Below are 19,993 nucleotides of genomic sequence, written 5' to 3' on the forward strand. Positions count from 1 at the left end.
CCACTGCAATCAGAAGCACAAAGTAACGAACCAGGAGCCAGGACCTCTGATACCCAGATGCCAGCCACGTGCCTTCACACCTGATAGAGAAATCTTGGATGTCATTCGGCATTTTTTAAATCAAGGTATGTTTTCCTGGATGCCTTAGTTTAAAAGCCATTCCATTTCTGGTATATTGCATTCCAGCAGAATTTAGCAAACTAAAATAACATACTATATTTAAAAAAGAATATTAGATGTCTAGTGCAGCGTCTGTGACATAGAGGTACTCAGTATTCATTCACAGGTTCAATCTGTTTTTCCTTTTTCCCTTTCTTTGAACTCAAATGCAACAAAATAGTAGCATTATCTATATGTAACAACTGAACTGTTCCCAGATTATTCTGATTGCCTTTCAGTTTAACTGTAATCAAAGCAACTTTTGTGGGATTTTAGGAGACTACATTATTGTATATAAAGAATATAATTAGCATTTTTAACAAAAAATTGCAATAAAAATTCTTCAGTAACAATTTTATATTACCAAATGGGTTAGATGCTATGGGGTTCTTTTCTTTCCCATATCTGGTGCTTCCTTCCAGATGTAGAGAGCAGAATGAGGATAACATTTCTAACTTTCCTGCTCCCTTAGGGGGAGATTAATGACTTACTGTGATTGGTGAATTTGGAAGGAAACAGTAGGCACATATAGTCCAAGTTTTTCCTTTTGAAAAGTAGAGAAAGCACACGTTCTATTCTGCAACTTTATACTTTAAGTTTTACAAGAGTAGGTTATCAACCAGGTTAGATTTGTCCCAGTCTAGCTCTATCAGTGACAGGGAAGGTAAATCTGTTCAATTAGGAATTTCAGAATTAGGAAATCATCTTACCTGAAAATATAAGCCATGTTCTCTGTTTTGGTTTGCTAAAGCTGCCAAAATACAGTATAATAGAAACAGAACAGCTTTTAAAAAGGGAATTGATTATATTACAAATTCTAAGACTTCACAAATGGCCAACCTATGGCATCCAGTGAATACTGACTTAAGAAAGGGCTGATGACGTGTGGGGTTTCTCTGTCAGCAGGGAAGGCACATGGCACATCTGCTAGCTTTATCTCCTGGCTTTTCATTTCAAAATGGCTTCCCTGGGGGCGTTTTCCTTCTACATTTCCAAACACCTCTTTCTGTGTCATCTCAGAAGCTTTTTCCAAAATGGTTTCCACTTAAAGGACTCCAGTAAGGAACCCACCTTGATTTAGTAGAGACACAACTCCATGGAAATCATCTAATCAAAAGGCCCCATTCACAACTGGGTCACATCTCCATGGAAACGACTAAATCAAAAAAGATCCCAACCAACAATATTGAAACCAGATTAAGGCTTTTCTGGGGTTAACAAGAGTTTCAAACTGGCACATTCTCCAATATTAGTTATCATTAATAAAGATATTATTTTGGTTCTCCTTTGTCTTTCTTAATTGGTTCAGAAGTTAAGTTAGGAAAATAGAATGCCATTTTTTGGGCCCCTACCAAGCCAACATTAGACATAATCTAAATATAAGCTCTAGAATTTTTAATGAAAATATTTTACTGCTACACTGGAAATGTCTTGAGAGAAACACAGACCTAATTTAAGATAATACTATAATAAAGATTACAGGGAAAGAATGAAAACTTCACTTTAAATTTCAAAATGAGAAATGCTTTAAAAATTTTAGCTAATCCTTTTTCATTATTAAATAGTAAGAAACAATTCAGGAGAAAAAATTCTATGAAATATTTAAAATGTTCTTTCCCACTTAAGAATAAAAGAATTACTTCTAAGTAACTGTTTAGAAATGAATTCGTTAACAGAAAATTATAAGAATCATATAAAACTCCTACCTTGTCCTTTTTCTCTTTGAGAATAACTGTGTTTTCTTTTGCCTCTCTTTTGAATTTTTCCTATTAAAAATGAATATCAAATACAAACAAAATAATCATTATCATTAGCAAATGGAGTTTCTTATTTTCAATGTAATAATTTTCCCAAGAACTATTAAAACAAAGAAAGTGATCTCCATGTTATATGGTTTTGATTATCTTTTCATTTTGATTTTGATTCTTCTCTAATGTGTATCTGTAGAATCTTGAGTAAGTCTCTTAAAACTCTGAATCTCAACTTTCTCATCTGTAAAATGAAGTGGATGGATCAGATTATAAGGCAAGGAATATCTACAATGAACTAAACTGTTGGTAGAGTTGCAAGGAGGCCAAAAATATTTTCACTTTGCCCCTGAGAGTCGAGAAAACATATATTTCAATTGGACCTTGAATAATGAACAGGCTTTCAACATGAGATTAACAGGGATAAAGAATTCAAAGAAAAAGACTGAAAAGCAAAGGTAATCATATGATAAATATAAATTATAAAAAACTTAGGGAATAAAACATCACTTATTGGATGTTGGAGAGTAGTAGAGTGCGTATATAGAAACAGTCAAGATAAAAAATAGCAAGGAGAGTAGTAGGCTTTCTAGTTTATCAGTAAGGGGGAAAACCAGCTTAAGTCTGTCCTACAGAAACGAAGATATATGTGTATAATATGACAGCCTCCTATAGAACAGAATTGCTACAGACCCAAACAGCCATAAAGAACTTAGAGAAGGGAAAGTCTCACAGCATGCAGAATTTCAGGCAGTCAAACTTGCCTTGCCTGCCAATGATGTCCATGCCAGTATTTATCATGAATGGCCTGTATACCCCATGGTATCTCTCCCATAGTAGCGCTCCTGACCAGAGAACTTACTTCACTATGGAGTAAGTTGTAAATAAGCTGCTTTAACAGTAATAACTATTCTTTTTATGTATTCAATCACCCACCAATGGTAGATCTTTAGCTATGTTGACAACTGGAGTATACTTAAGGGGCTGCAGTGCTATCTTCTAGAATACTATATATACTATATATTCTATAGAATATACTAGTATATTCTCTAAAGTGGTACTATTAAACTCACTCTCATTTGCCAGAATATATATATACCTTGCTTTTTAAAGGTAAAGGAGTGAGAAAGCATATCTCACAACAGCACTGTCTCTACGATTCTCATTCTTGTTGGTCTAGAGATTTTAATACAATTTATTCTGATATCATTTGTGTTTCTGAAGTATGAATTAGCTCAGACACAAATATGTATGTTTGGTGATGGATAACTGATCATGCGTTCTTTAAGATCAAGAGAGATGTACAGTCCATTAAAGTCCCTATTTAATCCAAACAATCAAAATACTCTAAGTCTGGCAAACACAGGATTGACTTGAATCTCTACAGTAGACAATAACAACTCTATGCCCAAATTTAAGACCTAAATCAAACTTAAAACACTATGGTTTCTTTTTATTTCTTTTTCTGGAGTGATGCAAATGTTCTAAAGTGATGAATATAGAACTATGTGATGATATTGTGAGTGTCGGTTGTATACTATATATGGAATATTCATATGTTAAGAACGTATGTGCTTGTACACTGTTGTATCAATAAAAACAAATGAACAAAGAAAAACAAAACTTGATTAGGTGGCAACGTGTCTCCACCCGTTCCAGATAGGCCCTGATTAGTTTACTAGGATCCTATAAAAGAAGAGACATTTTTCGGAAAGCATGCCTTCTGGGAACAATGAGAAAGCCACAGCAGAGCTGAGCAGAGCCATGAGGCCAAGAGAACCACAGAGCCATGAGCCAGCAACCTTTGGAGACTCTGAGAGAGCAGAGAACACCACAGAACCACAAAGCAAAGAGTTCACCAGCCAGTAACTTTTGGAGATGAAGAAGGAAAATGCCTCCTGGGGAGCTTCATGAAATGAGAGGCCTGGAGAGAAAGCCAGCAGATGTTCCATGTTTGCCACATGCCTTTCCAGATGAGAGGGAAACCCTGAGTGTATTCACCATGTGTCTTTCTAGATGAGAAAGAATCCCTGACTGTGTTTGCCATGTGCCTTTCCACTTGAGAGAGAAACCCTGAATTTCATTGGTCTTCTTGAATCAAGTTTCTTTCCCTGGATGCCTTAGATTGGACATTTCTATAGACTTGCTCTAATAGGGACATTTTCATGGCCTTAGAACTGTAAACTTGTAACTTATTAAATTCCCCTTTTTAAAAGCCAAAAAACAAAAAAAAAAAAGCAAAATGTGATAACTTCTTTCCATCCTCTACATGACTATTATTAAGCAAGCCCAAAATACTAAATGTTGATGAAGATACAGAGAAATAGGAATCCTGATATTGCTAATGGCATTGTAAAATGATACAGACACTGTGGAAACCTGTTTGGCATCTCTACAGAAAGATGAAAATAGAATTTCCATGGAACCTAGTCCATTATTAGATGAATCAATAAACAAGTGGTATACAGATGTTCGGGGGCAGCTAGAAGGAAAAATCTGAAAGATGGTAGAGTAGCCCATGACAAACTCTGGGATCTGTCCCGTAACTACTTGCTGAAGACTGCTTTGAAAATTATTGCTTTTTTTTATTTCTTTGCTTTATTATATTATATGGTGAAAAAGTGAAAAAATTTTAATTAATGCAAACTAAGATCTATAGTTAACAGTAACATTGTAATATTCTTTAATTAATTGTAATAAAGTCACCATATCACAGCTAACTGTTAATAATAGGGGGATATAAGGGCTATGGTATGTTCTCATATTGACAGTGATGATGAATGCATATCTATGTGATTATACCAAAAGCCATTGATTGTGCACTTAGAATTAATTGTATAGTGTGTGAATAAAAATTGTTTAAAAATGGTAAAAAAACAAAAATGAAACACTATGATCCTTTGAATAAAAAGGAAGCTTGTACTTTTGTGGAAGGATTCTGTAAAAATATCACAAACATATCCTTTCTACTTATCTGGTGCACTGGGAAGAGAAATACTAAGACTTCTGGGGAATTGGACATTGATTCTAAGTTAACATCAATTCTCTGGGACCCATAGTGTTACTATTCCCAATAATCAGAGTGCACGTTTATTAGGGTCACCTGATAATTGGAATTTAATATGAGCCTACCTCATAGTGAGCCCACAGGACCATAACCTATGCAGTGGTCATTTATTTAAATCTGAATGTACAGTTCAGATTTGGCATAATTATTATTGGCATAATCCCTGTATTTGTTCTGATTCACAGAGTGAGAGCTTTTAAGGTTGGAAGTCAACAGCTGGAAGACCTTGAAATTCTCCTCCCATATTAAGATAATAAACAAAAAAAATACAACCCTGGGCAGAGATCAAGATCCAACTAAAACCTGAATGATGTAGGGGTGGTGAGTCCCACAAGAACAATCTATATTAATGGGAAGCTAAGAATGTCATCAATATATTGTTCATACCAATAGGTTTATATGGAAAACTGAGGACTGTCATATTCACTGGGATCAAAGTTGAGAAATAAGAAAAAGGTGCACATAAAAGATGAATTGAATACATGTAAATATAAAGCTCAAGTTAAACAGATGCAGAAACTGTGGTTAAAAAACAATGTAATCCTGACCAAAATGGGGAAAAGAAGTTTAACTAAAAAGTATCAGTGGCTTAGAGAGTTCAAATAGAGTTATTTAAGAGGCTACTCTGGAGGTCACCCTCATTCAAGCTTCAGTGAGACACTGCTACCTATCATAACTTACTTGCCATATCACAATCAAAACCATTGCAGCCTATCCTAAAGGATGCCTAGGGCAATATATACAATTCTACAAAGATTCCTGCACTAGAGTAACTTCCCAGAAATCTACAACCTCTAGCTGGGTCCCTGGCCCAGCCTTTCCAGAACATCAGCTGGTTCCAGTTCACTATCCCGTATTACTGAGAGCCCCTTCCAACATGAAAAAGTTAGAATGGCCATAGCCCAAATACCCCTTAAGAGTGGGATAAAAGATCAAAGGTGATAGTGGAGTTATACAGAAAAGGTAGGGTTTAACAAGCAAATATGACTGCTGAATCATTAAACTGATACTTCTTTTAGTCTCCAGTATCTTAGAGCAACTAGAAATAAAAACCTAAAATTGTGGAATTATAACCCATAACAAACTCTGAAATCTGTTCTACAATTAACTGTCCTGTGCTTTGAAAGTTATTGCTTTTTTGTATACATGTCATTTTCCACAAAAAAGAAAAAAAAAAGTCTATTGTGATGATAAAAAAAAAATTTATTCCTTCTAGTCTCCTATGTTTTGGAGTAGCTAGAAGGAAAAATCTGAAATGATGGTATGGTAGCCCATGACAAACTCTGGGATCTGTCCTGTAACTACTTGTTAAAGAGTGCTCTGAGGTGCTTGCTTCAGCAGCACATATACTAAAATTGGAACAATACAGAGAAGATTAGCATGGCCCCTGCACAAGGATGACACACAAATTCGTGAAGCGTTCCATATTATTTTTTAAAAAAATACAGTGCTCTGAAACTATAGTTTTTTTCTTTCTTTGTTTTGTATATTATACAAATAAAATACTATATTATACAATGAAAAAGTTTTAAAAAATGGAAGTTTTTAGAAATCTTGAAGATGTAAGATAATACAATAGCTATCAAAATGTAAATGCAGAAAAAGAGTAGGTAGGAAAAAGTATTAAGAATATTATGTAAAACTATAAAGGTAACCAGAAAGTAATTAAAATTAAGACTACATACATCTTACAAATCAACCAAAGTAAAACACATACATACACTCCTGGATAAAAAGAAAGAAAAGAAAATATGTACTAAAATGAAATTTAAAATGAGATGACAAAAATATTATTAAATACACATTATGTCAAAATGTAAATACAATCAGGAAAAAATAACCTATTGGAGGAAAAAAGACTCAGAATACAGACTCAGTCAAGGTAAATTAAAATAGATAAAAACATTAGATAAACAAGTGAAAAGTCAAGGAGTGTCAAAACATGAATATAAGAAGGATAACAGCAATTCAAAAAGGATAAAGATAAAGGACACATTCCCCAAGGAACAATTAATTAGCATAAAATTTTATACAATAAATTATATTCATCAAAACACATAAAGCAAGATTGGCTGAGAATACAAGGGAAAGGAGACAGATAATAGCAGTAAAAGCTTTAACTCCTTCTCTCAGCTCATTATGTATGAAACAGAAAAAATATATACAATGGTATATTAAGTGGACAAAAATTTAAAATTTAATGTAGTAGATCATACCTTTGATAAAAATGTTAGAGTGGTGCTACATTACAAAATCCTCCTCCCTTTAAACTTGACAAAAAGGAAGGAAGGAAGAGATAAAGGGAGGGAGAGAAGAAAAATGCTTAATGGCAAAAAAATAAATTCAACAACAGATACGTACAACCTCATGCCATAATCTCAGTTTCTAGTGAGGCTCAGGATGAAAAATCACGAAGTACTGTTATATTGATCTGGTCCTACTAGGGGTAGCTCCTAATCTTGTCACCACTTACACACGTTAGTGAAAGAAAACGAAGGTATATATAATAAAAAGGACAACTGTCACTAATATCCCCAGATTTGGTGAGAAGAGGTTTGAAGGGATAAGTATGTAGTACAGGAAAAAACTTCCTTTACAAATGTCTAGAGATTTAAACTCAAGAAAAAGTCTCAAGCTTAAAATATTTTAGTCTGGAAAAAGAAAGGACAATGACCACAGTCACACTGAATTAATTATCCTTGCCAAAAAAGAGAACATATTGGAAATAAGATCAAAAGAAAAATTTTTTTAAAAAGAAAACTTTTCCTAAAGGAATAGAAACACCAAAAGAAGAGATTCATTGAGAACACCAAGTAAATTTTGTCCTTTCCCCTAACCCTCTCTCATCACCCTATACATGGTCTATACCAAATCATGAAATCCTTTCCTTTCCCCTCATAAGACTGAGTGAGTGAGAAAATGAGGGCTGATATAAATTCGTAAAATAACAAAAATGTATAATCAGCTTATTTTCTCTGATAGGCACACTGGCTTTAGGGCTTCACACTGAATTCTTTAAAATATATGAAGCCTGAGAACAAATATAGCAAAAGAAAATTAAAGTGGTTCAGTGGTAGAATGCTTGTCTTTCATGCGGGAGACCTGAGTTTGATTCCAGGCCCATGCACCCAGCCACGACCATCCCAAAAAAAGAAAAGAAAACTGAAGACCAATATCGCTTCTGACTATAGACACAAAACACTACCAAAACATTAGCAAAACAAATCCAGCAACAAATAAAGATTAGTCTACAACAGGGCCAAGTAGGATTTTTCCTAAGAATGCAGATTCTTTGGATTTAACATCCAAAAAAACCAACTAATGAAATATCCCATACTAGAATAAATGACAAAAAAATCAGAATCATCTCAGTAGACACTGAAAACTCATTTGACAATTTCTAACACCTTTTTAAATAATAAAAATGCTCAACTAATTAGGAAAAGAAGGGAATTTCCTTAAATATGATAAAGGGAACTTCCTTAAATATGATAAAGAAAATCTAGTTCCTGAAAGAATTAGAAAATCTAGCTCTTGCAGAAACTAGAAAAACTTCTTTTTTAGTTTCCCCAGGCCTCTAGTTTGAGATTGTTCTTCCTTTTTAAGGTAAGCATTTAGAGCTACAAATTTCCCTCTCAGTATTGTGTTTGATGCATTCCATAATTCTAGCTATGTTGGGTTTTCATTTACATTTGCCTCAAGATATTTCCTGATTCCCCTTATGATATCTTCTTTGGCCCACTGGTTGTTTATGATTGTGTTGCTTAATGTCCACATATTTGTGAATTTTCCAGTTCTTCCTCTTATAGATTTCTAACTTCATTCCATTGCAGTAGCAGAAGATACTCTGTATGATTTCAATCTTTTTAAATTTATTGAAACTTGTTTTATGGTGTGATCTATCCTGAATAATGATCCATATGCACTCAAGAAAAATATGCACTGTGCTGTTGCTGTGTACAACATTCTATGCATGACTTTTAAGTCTAGTGGAATTGTTCAATTCCTCAATTTGCTATTGTTTTAGCCATTATTAAAAATAGTCTACCGAAGTCTCCTACTTATAAATGTAGAACTATCTATTTCTTCCTTCATATCTATCAATATTTTCTTCATACATTTTGGGGCTCTGTTGTTAGGTGCATACTATTTATAGATAGAATATCATCTTAATTACTTGAACTTTTAATCAATATATAGTATCCTTCTTTGTATCTTTTAATAGTTTTTTACTTGAAGAATATTTTGTCTGATATTAGTATATACATTCCCATAATACCATATTAGTATAGACTACTTTTCTCATCCTTCCACTTTTTTTATTAAAGAAGTTATAGGTTGACAGAAACCATTCTTTCACTTTCAACCTACTTGTAATTTTCTTTTTAATGTGACTCTCTTATAAACAACATATACTTGGACATGTACTGCTATCCAGTCAATGATCTCTGACTTTTGACTGCAAAGTTTAACCCATTTACATTTACAGTAACTACTGATGATGCAGAATTTACTTCTGTCATTTTGTTATTTAGATTTCACAAACCATATACATTTTTGTCCCTCTTTTCTTTCTTTAGTGCCTTCCTTATTATATAATCCTTTGTAATAATCTCTTTGGAATCCCTTCTCATTTCCTTATGTGTATATTTTTCAGATATTTTCTTTGTGGTTACCATGGGGCTTAAATTAAAATCCACGAATTCTTTACAAAAGAAAATTGTAAATATCTACAAATGTACTTTTGATGTGCCACCAACTTAGCTTCGAATTGCACAGAAAAACCATGTTGTTATACCCCAGCACTCACCTACCTTTATATTGTTTTTGGTACAAGATTTTCTCTTTTATACATTATGTACTTTAAAGCATACATACATTAATCATTATTTCTTAAGCATTTACATTATACATCTTGTAAGAGCTGAAAAGTGGACATTCAAACCATAAATTCAAAAATATCCATGTAGCTACCTTTAACAGAGAACTTTATGTCTTCATGCATCTTAGATCTCCTGCTAGTGCCCTTTAGAATCAGCCTGAAGAACTCCCTCTAGAGTTCCTTGTAGTGCCAGTCTACTAGTAATGAACACTCTGAGCTTTTGTTTAGCAGGAATGTTAAACTCTCCCTCATTTATTTTATTATTTATTTATTTATTTATTTATTTATTTATTTATTTATTTATTTAATATGGGCAGGCACTGGGAAATGAACCCAGGTCTCCGGCATAGCAGGCGAGAATTCTGCCACTGAGCCACCACTGTACCACCCTCCTTCCTTTATTTTTTATTAGAAAAGTTGTAGGTTTACAGAAAAGACACACAGAAAGAGTTCCCATGTGTCTTCCTCAAACACATAGTTTTCCTTATTATAAATGCTTTACATCCTGAAACCTAGCCCAGCCTCTCCAGAACATCAGATAGTTCCATCTCTCTGCCCCATATTAGTGACAAAGACCCTTCCAATATCAAAAATTCAGAATTGCTATAACCCAAACAACCCCAAAGAGAGGTACGGAAAGATCAAAGGTGATGGTGGAATTATATATAGAAGATAGGAATTAACAAATGAATATGAATGCTGAATCATTAAATTGATATCTTTTTTAGTCTCCAGTATTTTAGAGCAGCTAGAAGTAAAAACATAAAATTGTGAAATAACCCACATCAAAGTCTGAAATATGTTCTACAACTAATTGTGGTGCTGTGCTTTGAAATTTATAGTTGTTTGTATATATGTTATTGTTCACAAAAAAAGAAGGAAAATAAAGTCAATTGTGATGATAAAAAAAGTATTTAAGCCCTCTAGCCTCCTATATTCTAGAGCAGCTAGAAAGAATAATATGAGAGGGTCATATGGTAGCCCATGACAAACTGTGGGATCTATCTTGTAACCACATTTTGAAGAGTGCTTTGAAAACTACTGCTTTTTTATTTCTTTGCTTTGCATGTATGTTATACCATATAATAAAAAAAGTTAAAAAAAATCTTTGCATAAGTGTGGCACTTTTGTTACCAAATGATGAAAAATATTATTATAATTATGTTATTAACTGGAGCTCAGTTTACATTAGTCTTCATTCTGTATACTGTTCAGTTCTACGTTTTTTATTTTCATTCTGGAAAAATACATACAATGAAAATTTCCTATTTTAATAGCTTTCAAATATACAATTCAGTGGTGTTAATTACATACACAGTATTGTGCTACCATCACCATAAAACATTACCGAAACCTCTATCACCCCCCCAACCTCTGTATAAATTAAACATTAACTGCCCATTCCTACCCCAACCCCAAGTCCTGGTAGCCTGCATTCTACTTTCTCACTCCTTGATTTTGCAAAATCTAATTATTTCCTATCAGTAAAATCATACTTTTGTCCTTTTGTGTCAGGCTTATTTCATTCAACATGTCTGCTAGGCTCATCCACGTAGTCACATGTATCAGAATTTTTTCCCTTTTTAAGGCTGAATAACATTACATTGTATGTATTACCACATTTTGTTTATGCATATTTCCCTGGATGAACATTTGTTTCCAACTTCTAGCAATTCTAAATAATGTTGCTATGAACACTGGTGTGCAAATATATGCTTGAGTTTCTGCTTTCAAGTTTGGGGGGCATATACCTATGCAGTGGGCATGCTAGTGATTGTGAACTGGTATCTCATGGTTTTTATTTGCATTTCTCTAGTGGCTAATGGTGTTGAGCATCTTTTCATGTCTTTATTAGCAATTTATATTTCTTCTGTGGAGAAATGCCTATTCAAGTCCATTTTTGCCTATTTTTAAATTGGATTGTTTCGTTTTCTGTTATTGAATTCAAGGATTTCTTTAATATTCTGGATACTAAACCCTATCATGTATGTGCTTTACAAATATTCTCTCTCACTGAGTAGGCTGTCATTTTGCTTTCTTAATAAGATACTTTGAGGCACAAATGTTTTAAATTTTGATGAAGTTCTACCTATCCATTTGTGCTTTTGTTCCTTGTGCTCTAGGTGTAGACTGAAAAAAACTATTGCCCAACACATGGTCCAGGAGATGTTTCCTTAGGTTTTCTTCCAGGATAATTATAGCTTTGGTTATTATATTTAGGCCTTTATCTATTCAAATTAAATTTTTAAAAATGCATGAGGGTCCACTTTTATTCTTTTGCATACAGATATCCAATTTTACCAGCATCATTTGTTGTACAGACTATGCTTCCTCCATGTTGTGAACCTGGCACCCTTGTCAACAATCAACTGGCCATAGATGTGAGAGTTTATTTCTGAACTTTCAATTCTATTCCATTGGTCTATAGGTCTGTCCTTATGCCAATACCATGCCATTTTGATTACAATTGCTTTTTATCAAATTTTTAAATCATTAGGTGTGAGCCCTCCAAGTTTATTTTTCTTTTTGAAGATGGTTTTGCCTATTCAGGACCATTATTCTTCCATATGAATTTGCCTTTTGACTGCAAATTGGCTTTTCCAGTTCTACAAAGAAGGATGTTAGAATTTTGATTGGGGTTGTGTTGACTCTATAAACTACACTGGGTAGAAATGTCATCTTACAAATATTTAGTCTCTCAATACATGAACATGGGATGTCCTTCCATTTATTTCAGTCTTTGGGCTTTTTTTCAGCAATGTTTTGCAATTTTCTGTGTATAGGTTTTATACATCCTCGGTTAAATTTACTCCTAGATACTTATTTTAGTTACTATTATAAATAGATTTTTCCCCTTGATTTCCTCTTCAAATTGTTCATTAGTAGTAGAAAGAAACACCGCTGATTACTGGATGTTTGTCATATACCTTGCCACTTTGAAAAATTCCATTATTACTGTTAGTAACTCTGTTGTGCTTTTTTGGGATTTTTGCTATATATAGGGTCATATCATTTGCCAATCAAGAAAGTTTTACTTACTTCATTTCAATCTGGATGCCTTTTAATTTCTTTTTCTTACCTAACAGATCTGGTTAGAAGTATCAGTGCAATGTTGAATAACACTGGTAACAGTGGACATTTTTTCTTACTCCTGATCTTAGGAAGGAAGCTTTTAGTCTTTCACCATTGAGTGTGATGTTAGGTGGGGTTTTTATATATGCCCTTTACCATACTGAGGATCTTTTCTTCTATTCCTAGTTTTCGAAGTGTTTTTATCAAGAAAGAGTGCTGATAAATGCCTTCTCTGCAACAACTGAGATGATTATGTGCTTTGTTTTGTTCTCTCCCTTCATTCAGATAAGGCAGTATAAAACATTAATTGATTTTCTTAGGTTAAAGCACCCTTGCATTCCTTAGATAAGTCATACTTGATCACGATTCTTTTAATGTGCTGCTGGATTTGGTGTGCTAGTATTCTGCTGAGGATGTTTGCAGCTAAGTGTACTCATAGCGGATACTGGCCTGAAATTTTCTTGTAGTGTCTTTGACACTGGCATGAGGGTGATGCTGGCCTCACTGAATGAGGGAGGAAGTTTTGGGGAGAGTTTGATTAGGATTACTGATTTTGGAAGAGTTTCATCAGGATTACTGTTAATTCTACCTGTAATGTTTCGTAAAATTCACCAGTGAAACCATCTGGTCCCAGGCTGCTCTTGGGAGGAGATTCTTAATTACTAATTCAAACTCTTTACTTGTTATTGGTCTACTGAAATCTATCTCTTCTTGAGTTAGTGTAGGTAAATTTTGTGCTTCTAGGTATCGCCCATTTTGTTTAGGTAATCTAATTAGTTGGCATACAATTTTTCACAGAATTCTCTTATAATCCCTTTTATTTTTGTGGGGTCCTAAATTCAATTCTGATTTCAGTTATCTGCATCCTTTTTCAAGTGTCAATCTAGCTAAAGGTTTGTTGATTTTATTAATCTTTTCAAAGAACCAATTTTAGGATTTTATTTTTTATATTTTAATTCTCAATTACATTTACTTCTGTTCTAACCTTTATTTCTTTCCTCTGTTCTCTTTGCTTTAGTTTGATCTTCTTTGTTAGCTCCTACAGGTGTGAAGATAGGTCTCAACTTTGAGATCTTTCCCTATTAAGGACGATGTTAGCTGTGGGTTTTTCACATGATGATCATGTGTTTTTTCCACTTTGATTTGTTGATATGGTATATTACATTAATGGATGTTCTTAGCTGAACCAGCCTTCCATACCTGGAATAAATCCCACTTGGTCATGGTGTATAATTCTTTTAATGTGCTCGTGGATTCCATTTGCAAGTGTTTTGTTGAGAAATTTTGCATCTATATTCATTAAAGAAATTGGTCTGTAATTTTCTTTTCTTGTAGTACCTTTGTCTGGCTTTGGTATTAGGGTGATGCTGCCTTCATAAAATGATTTAGGTAGCTTTCCCTCCTCTTCAATTTTTGGAAAAGTTTGCGCATGATTGGTACTAAATCTTTCTTGAATGCTTGGTAGAATTCACATGTGAAGCCATCTGGCCTTAGACTTTTTTTTTTCGGGAGCTTCTTGATGACTGTTCAATCTCTTTACTTGTGATTGGTTTGTCGAGGTCATCTATTTCTTCTCGAGTCAGTGTTGGCCTTTCTAGGAAGTTGTGCATTTCATCCATATTGTCTGATTTATTAGCATATAATTGCTCACAGTATCTTCTCATTATCACCTTTATTTCTGTGGGGTCAGTGGTTTTGTCTCCTCATCCATTTCTGATTTTAATTATTTGTATCCTCTGTCTGTCTGTCTCTCTCTCTCTCTCTCTCTCTCTCTTGTCAACCTAGCTAAGGATCCACCAATTTTACTGATTTTCTCAAAGAACCAACTTATGATTTTGTTGATTTTCTCAGTTGTTTTCATGTCCTCAATTTCATTTATTTCTGCTATAATCTTTGCTATTTCTTTCCTTTTGTTTGTTTGGGGGCTAGTTTGTTCTTCTCTAGTCCTTCCAAGTGAACAGTTAATTCCTCAATTTTTGCTCTTTCTTTTTAATATAGACATTTATGGCAATAAAATTCCCCCTTAGCAGTGTCATTTCTGCATCCTATAAATTTTGATATGTTGTTTTCCTTTTCATTTGTCTTGAGATATTTACTAACTTCTCTTGCAGTTTCTTTCTTGGACCACTGGTTGTTTAAGAATGTTTTGTTTAGTCTCAAGATATCTGTGAATTTTCTGGCTCTCTGACTGTTATTGATTTCCAACTTCATTGCATTATGATCCAAGAAAACATTTTGTATGATTTCAATCTTTTTAAATTTATTGAAACTTGCTTGTGACCCAGTATATACTGCATTCTTGAGAATGATCCCTGAGCACTTGAGAAAAATGTGTATCCTGCTGCTGTGGGGAGCAAAGTTCTATAAATTTGCATTAAGTCTAGTTAATCTATCATATCACTTAAAATTTCTGTCTCCTTACTGATCCTCTGTCTAGATGTTCTATCCATTGATGAGAACGGGGAATTGAAGTCTCCAACTATTATGGTAGAAGTGTCTACTTCTCCTTTCAGTGCTGTCACTGTTTGCCTCATATACTTTGGATCACTCTGGTTTGGTGCATAAATATTTATGATTGTTATGTCTTCTTGTTGAACTGTTCCTTTTATTAATACATAGTGTCTGTGCCAGTATGAAAATATTATGTATCCCGGGAAAGCCATGTTTTAATCCTGATCCAATCTTGTAGGAGCAGCTGTTCTTTCAATTCTGATTTAATACTGTAGGTTGGAATCTTCTGATTATGTTTTTTCCAGGGAAAGGTGACACACCCAATTGTGGATATTAACATGATAATTAGATGATAGGTTGTTCTAGTTTGCTAGCTGCCAGAATGCAATACACCAGAAACAGAATGGCTTTTAAAAAGGGGAATTTAATAAGTTGCTAATTTACAGTTCTAAGGCTGAGAAAATACCCCAATTATAATAAGTCTATAGAAATGTCCAATCAAGGGCATTCATCCAAGGACAGATACCTTGGTTCAAGAAGGCCGATGAAGTTCAGGGTTTCTCTCTTGGCTGGAAGGGCATGTGGTGAACACGATGTCATCTGCTAGCTTTCTCTCCTGGCTTCTGGTTTCATGGAGCTCCCCGGGAGGCATTTTCTTTCTTCATCTCCAAAGGTCGCTGGCTCATGGACTCTCTGCTTCGTGGTGCTGCAGCATTCTCTGCTCTCTCCAAATCTCTTTCATTCTCCAAAATGCTTCCTCTTTTATAGGACTCCAGAAATTTATCAAGACCCACCCAAATGGGTGGAGGCATGTCATCACCTAATCAAGTTTAACAACCACTCTTGATTAAATCACATCTCCAGGGAGATGATCTGATTACAGTTTCAAACATATAGTATTGAATAGGAATTATTCACCCTTTATGAAATGGGATTTAGATGAAAACATGCTTTTCTAGGGGACATACATCCTTTCAAACCAGCACATAGGTGTTGATTAGTTTGCTGGAATCCTTTTAAAAGAGGAAACATTTTGGAGGAAGTCAGAAACAACAGAGCCTAGAGAAATGACAGAAGCATCAGAGCTGACAGAAACTTCACAGCAGAGCTGACACAGATACAGACACTTGGAGAACAGACACAGATGTTTGGAGATGCCTGGAGTCCAGCAGACATCACCATGAGATGTCACGCAAGCCAGAACCTGGAGAGTGCCAAGGGAAGCCAAGTGATGGAAGCCATCCCCAGAGAAGCAAAAGCAATGGAGCCCAGGAGGAAGGACCAGAAGATGCCAGCCACATGACTTCCAAGCTGACAAATGTGCTCCTATCCCATGGACCTTCCTTTAATTAAGGTAACCTCTTGTTGGTGCCTTAATCTGGACTTTCACTTCCTTAGAATTGTAAACTTGTAAACTTATTAAATTACCTTATAGCAAAAGTTGTTCCAGTCTTGATATACTCCATCTAGGCAGCTTTTTACAACTAACACAGTGTTCTTCTTGCCTCTTTTGTTTTATATTTGAAGTCTAATTTGTTGGATAATTAGTGTAGCTAATACAGCTCTTTCCTGGTCATTGTTTCATGAAATATCTTTTCCCAACCTTTCACTTTCAACCTATGTTTGTCCTTGAGTCTAAAATGAGTCTCCTCTAGACAACATACAGATGGGTCCTTTTTTTTTTTAACCCATTCTGCCATGTCTTTTGACGGGGGTTAATCCATTAATATTTAGTGTTGTTACTGTAAAGGCAGTAGTTTCTTCTACCTTTTTGTCTTTTGTATTTTATATGTCATATCTAATTTTTTTCTCCTTTTACCTTAACTGTTAGTCTTCATTTCTACACTCTTCTCCAGACCTCTCTCTCCTGCCTGTACTTATCTGCCTGTAGTGTTTCCTTTAGTACTTCTTGTAGAGCTGGTCTCTCAGTCACAAATGCTGTCGGTGGTTGTCTGAAAATATTTTAATATCCCCCTCTATTGTGAAGGACAGTTTTGCTTGGTATAGAATTCTTGGTTGGTAGTTTTTCTCTTTTAGAATCTTAAATATATCATACCACTGCCTTCTCGCCTCCATGGTTTCTGGTGAGAAATCCACATATAGTCTTATTGGTCTTCCCTTGTATGTGACTGATTGCTTCTCTCTTGTTCCTTTCAATGTTCTCTCTTTGTCTTTGACATTTGACAATCTGATTAGTAACTGTCTTGGAGCATTTATGTCTGGATATATTCTGTTTGGAGTATGCTGTACTTCTTGGATCTGTAACTTTAAGTCTTTCATAAGAGATAGGAAATTTTCAGTGATTATTTTTTCCATTGGTCTTAAACCTCCTTTTCCCTTCTCTTCTTCTGGGACACCCACAACATGTATATATGTGCACTTTATGTTGTCATTCAATTTCCTGAGACCCTGCTCATATTTTTCCATTCTTTTCCCTATATTTTCTTTTGTGTGTCAGATTTCAGATGTCCAGTCCTCTAATTCATAATTGTTTCTTCCGCCTCTTCAAATCTATTGTTGTAGGTTTCCATTGTTTTTAAAATCTTTTGTATTGTGCCTTTCATTCCGATAAAGTTCTTTTGTTTTTTCAAACTTTCGAGTTTGTCTTTTTGTTCACCAAATCTCTTTTTGTATCCTCCTTCAACTCATTGGTTTCATTTTTTATGAGATTTCCCATATCTGTTCAAACATCCTGGATTAGTTGTTTCAAATCCTGTATCTCATTTGAAGTGTTGGTTTGTTCCCTGACTGGGCCAAATCTTTGATTTTCCTAGTACAACTTGTTATTTTTTGCTGTCATCTAGCCAATAGATTTCCTTAATTAGTTTATTCTGGAGGTTGTTTTCACTCTTTTACCCAGGATTTTCTTGCTGGATGGCTTTGTTCTCTATCTGTTCTTTGACATTCGCTTAAACTTATTCTAGATCTCTAGAATAGGTTCTGTTTAACTGATTAGAATTTTTCAGTTCTTGTTTTTCTGTTTCTTGCTCTGTGTATGCGGAACCTTTTTTTTTCTTTTGCGGAGGAGGGTCTCCTCAGATATGACAGACCTGCATCAGATTTTTCCAGACCACACAAACCTGTCTCAGAACGAAAGAGCAGCCAGCATGATTTTTCCCTGAGGATGAAACCCAGCAGTTTGTCAGACTCAACTATGAAGCCCCTAGACTGTGTTTCCCTATTTTCCCCAGCAAGTGGTCCTTGTCTGCCTGAGGTTTCCTACCAACTTAAAGTGATGCAATGCCATTAATTTCAGTATAGTCTTCCTTCCAGGGGGGATAGTTGAGACAGAGATGTGGTAGTAGGATGGCTTTAATTGCTTCTGTTTTCTAGTCCCTGGGGCCTGAGTTCCTTGGAGGGGGGATTCCAACTGAGCTGGGCCATGCCCCTCTTTTCCTGGGGAACATACTTCCTTTAGGGAATTAACTCCTCCCACCTAAGTTACTTTTTCTCTCAGATAAGCTTAAGTCCACTCTTGCCTGGGGCAGTGCTGGAGCCTGAGAGTGATTCCAGTTCTATCTAATGAGCTCTTTAAAGAGTTTAAAAAGAAAATCCATTTCAGAACTGGACTGCAGCTCCTTGGGTTTACCAATCAAGGGCTTGAGTTGGCATGTGGCTCTATGTATCTCCAGGTTCTATGTGCCCCTTTTTCCTGGGGTCCAGCCCTTTTCCAGTATTTTGTACTGCCACTCAAAAAGCCTCTGCTTGTTTTTCCCATCAACCACAGCCCCTCTTTGCCAAAGCAAAAACTCCTAGTTCTTTAGTGCTTATTACTGGTTTCTCTGCTCTGGGGGCCTATTTTCAGTAGTTAGAATTTAATTAATTCCACAATTGGAGCTTGATTAAGCCAAGTCCTTTCCCTTTGGGGAACCAGCCTGCCTTGCCCACGGGGGAAGTGTGTCAGCCTCCATGGCTTGGGGGACTTACAGTTCTCTGTGGGATCTCAGTTGTTCCACCTGGTCCAGACTGGTGTATGCTGTGTGTCTGGCCACTGATATTTCTCCAACAGTTGTTCTGTACCATTCCTGGCTATTTACTAGCTGTTCTGGAGGATAAACTAAATTTCACACCTAACTATGCAGGCATCCTGCCAATTCCATCCTTCCACTTTCAACCTATTTGTGTCTTCTGTAATGAGCCTATGATTGGGTCAAACTTTTTTTAACGATTCTGCAAATCTCTGTCTTTTCACTGGAGAGTTTAATCCATTCAAATTTAATGTAACTGCTGATAATACAGGACTTTTTTGTCATTTTGCACTTTTGTCTTTGTAAGTGTATGGTATTCTTCAGCTAATGCTTATGTTCATATTGGTTTGATTTCATTTTAAATCCATTCCATTTCCTTTTGTAAATATTTTTCAAATATTTTCTTTGTGGTTGCTATGGGCGTAAACTTAATTTCAAAAATCTTTAACACTCATCTTTTGCTTGATAACAACTTAACTTCAATATTATACTCAAACTCTGTTCCAATACTCTCTGTCCTCTCACCAGTATTGTACTTGCTACAAGTTATAGCTTTATTAATTGTACATCAAAAAACATAGATTGTTCATTTTTTATGGATGTGTATTTTAGAACAGGTAAGAAGTATAAAGTAGAGGTAATAAAA

At 35.0% G+C, this 19,993-nt stretch overlaps 1 protein-coding gene and 1 non-coding gene across 5 annotated transcripts in view; one reads left to right on the plus strand and one right to left on the minus strand.

Annotated features, from left to right (window-relative positions):
* The window catches only part of SYCP1 (synaptonemal complex protein 1), a 188,026-nt gene that overhangs the window by 22,485 nt on the left and 145,548 nt on the right, over positions 1-19,993 (minus strand). For all 4 annotated transcript variants that reach the window (XM_077119795.1, XM_077119793.1, XM_077119794.1 and 1 more), the window contains one exon: positions 1,866-1,925. In XM_077119795.1, the coding sequence (XP_076975910.1) occupies positions 1,866-1,925 (60 nt within the window). The remainder of the gene's footprint in view (positions 1-1,865; positions 1,926-19,993) is intronic.
* Positions 6,300-6,406, plus strand: LOC143651156 (U6 spliceosomal RNA). The gene has a single exon (XR_013159888.1). It is a non-coding gene; the product is annotated as a U6 spliceosomal RNA (small nuclear RNA).

Source organism: Tamandua tetradactyla, chromosome 11, assembly GCF_023851605.1.
Source record: "Tamandua tetradactyla isolate mTamTet1 chromosome 11, mTamTet1.pri, whole genome shotgun sequence".
Lineage (NCBI taxonomy): Eukaryota > Metazoa > Chordata > Mammalia > Pilosa > Myrmecophagidae > Tamandua > Tamandua tetradactyla.